The following is a 2,034-nucleotide window of genomic DNA, read 5'->3' as shown; positions in this document are numbered from 1 at the left end:
TTCAGCAGAGCGGTGAAGGGAAGGCAACAAAGAAGAAGTCAGTCCCAGTTATCTGAATTCAACACCACACACTATCACAATGTCCTTCAGGAGTTTTGCTGATGTTTGTGCATTGGCCACCAGCCCAAACCTCAAAGCAGTGTAACTAAAATGCAGCTCCAACCTTTAGGGGAACCAAGCCAACCCATGAATCACAGGCTCAGGGGTTATCTCCAGCAGAGGAAAGCTTTTGCTGTTCCTCAGTTAGCCTGGGCAACTGCTGGACGTGGCAGCATGGGTTCGTTACATGCCAGAGAACCAAAGGATGGCACGATGCAAGTCATGTATGCGCTCAATAAGCCATCTGAGACTCGTCAGCGGGTGAGTTACTCGTTGATGAAATACAGGAAGAAGAACCGCATTTAATAAAGAAATGTTAATCTTTGTTCACAGACTCGCCACTTGTTATTATATACATGCACAGAAGGAAAGGGCATCAAACAGGTTACACATTGTAACATTGCTTTCTAAGCTCAACCTCATATGAAGTCAAACCTATTTCTTTTCTGGCATATGTCTTTTTACAAACAATTCTCTACCTATATGAATAAATAATTAAGGATTTGGGAAAGCAGTGGGTCCTTATTACATCACTTCTTCCTTCTCTGTTACAGGAATGACCTGCCAAGCTCGAAGTTCATACATTACGAGTGAGATCCTGTGGGGTTACCGTTTCACCCCTGTCCTCACTCTGGAGGACGGATTTTATGAAGTTGACTACAACAGTTTTCATGAAACGTATGAGACCAACACACCAGTTTACAGTGCCAAAGAGCTGGCAGAGATGGCCAGCCGAGCAGAACTGCCCCTGACGTGGTCTGTTTCCAGCAAGCTGGACCAGCATGCTGAGCTGGAAACTGAAGAGGAAGAAAAGAATCAAGAAGACCAAAATGAAAGAAACGGTGATGTGGCCAACTTGGAGAATGAGTCCAAAGTGTAGAACCACTGGAGGCGTAAGGGCCACAACACCTCCTTTATCTTCTCCCTCTTTGCTCCCCTTTTGTTTCTCTGACACAACTTTTTTTTTTTCTTCCTTGTTATTCTTAATTCCGGGAAAATAAATACTTAAGATGCGAAATATCTACCTGCCCAATTTAAACTAAGAGATTCACAGACTAAGCAAAGGGGTGGGTTAAAGCTGCAATACCCATTATTGATGGTGAAATCTCGATCTCCACCCTGGTAATGACTGCTGGCTTCCTCGGCACCTCTCTGAGTTCAGACCTCCAGGTTTATTCACATCAACAACAAAAAAAAACAAAAGCAATGTGAATATGTACAAGGGATTTAAAAGGAAAGACTAATTAATGCTCATCTAAGTAATGAGCCTTGGCTCCAGTTTTTATGTATTTCAGAACAGTTTCACATGCTGAGTGACAAGCCTCTATCAAATGGGCCTTGCAGCTTTAAGGCGAAGGTGAGCAGAGGGATCTACAATCCAACACGATACTGTACATATGCCTTATGTAATTACTTTCTCTTTACATTTAGTAATAAACACCGCATGTACAAAAGTACTGTAGTAAAGAACTTCTAAATAATGTACATAGATGTATAATTAATGTAGGTTTAGAAACAAAGTTCCTGAAATATTGGGATGCAAAAACTAACTACCCATCAAGTAGGCATTTCTCTTCTAATATTCGGATTGTAATATTGATTTTTTCCCCTATATCTATGGCTCTTCTAGTGCATGACATTTTCTTCAGTGTACCAGACTGGCAGCTGTTTAGAGTACCTCACTGTTTACCAAACAGATAATTTTACTGACTCTAAAAAGCCATAAGTCTGGGAGAGGGCAGGGTAGAGAAATTGTAACATAATTACTGATATACTCTGAAAATGTTTACAAATAGGGCAAACCGTTTCCGGTTATTTTTTTGGCAGTTCAACCTAAAATTTAGGCTGTGGCAAACTCATGGCAAACCAGAATTTCCTGTATACTCTTAATATAGCGAGCATGTTTCCTGTGGAGGTATTACCTTTTATGTGCAA

General features: G+C 41.0%; 1 protein-coding gene across 1 annotated transcript in view; it reads left to right on the top strand.

Annotated features, from left to right (window-relative positions):
* The window catches only part of KCNJ6 (potassium inwardly-rectifying channel, subfamily J, member 6), a 42,848-nt gene extending 41,869 nt beyond the window's left edge, over positions 1-979 (top strand). The window contains exon 2 of the mRNA XM_009327976.1: positions 654-979. Coding sequence (XP_009326251.1) covers positions 654-979 — 326 coding nt within the window. The remainder of the gene's footprint in view (positions 1-653) is intronic.
* The last annotated feature ends 1,055 nt before the right edge of the window (positions 980-2,034 follow it).

The sequence above is a fragment of the Pygoscelis adeliae genome, unplaced genomic scaffold (genome assembly GCF_000699105.1).
Source record: "Pygoscelis adeliae isolate BGI_AS28 unplaced genomic scaffold, ASM69910v1 Scaffold154, whole genome shotgun sequence".
NCBI classification, from domain to species: domain Eukaryota; kingdom Metazoa; phylum Chordata; class Aves; order Sphenisciformes; family Spheniscidae; genus Pygoscelis; species Pygoscelis adeliae.
This window is presented reverse-complemented; position numbering and strand designations above follow the sequence as displayed.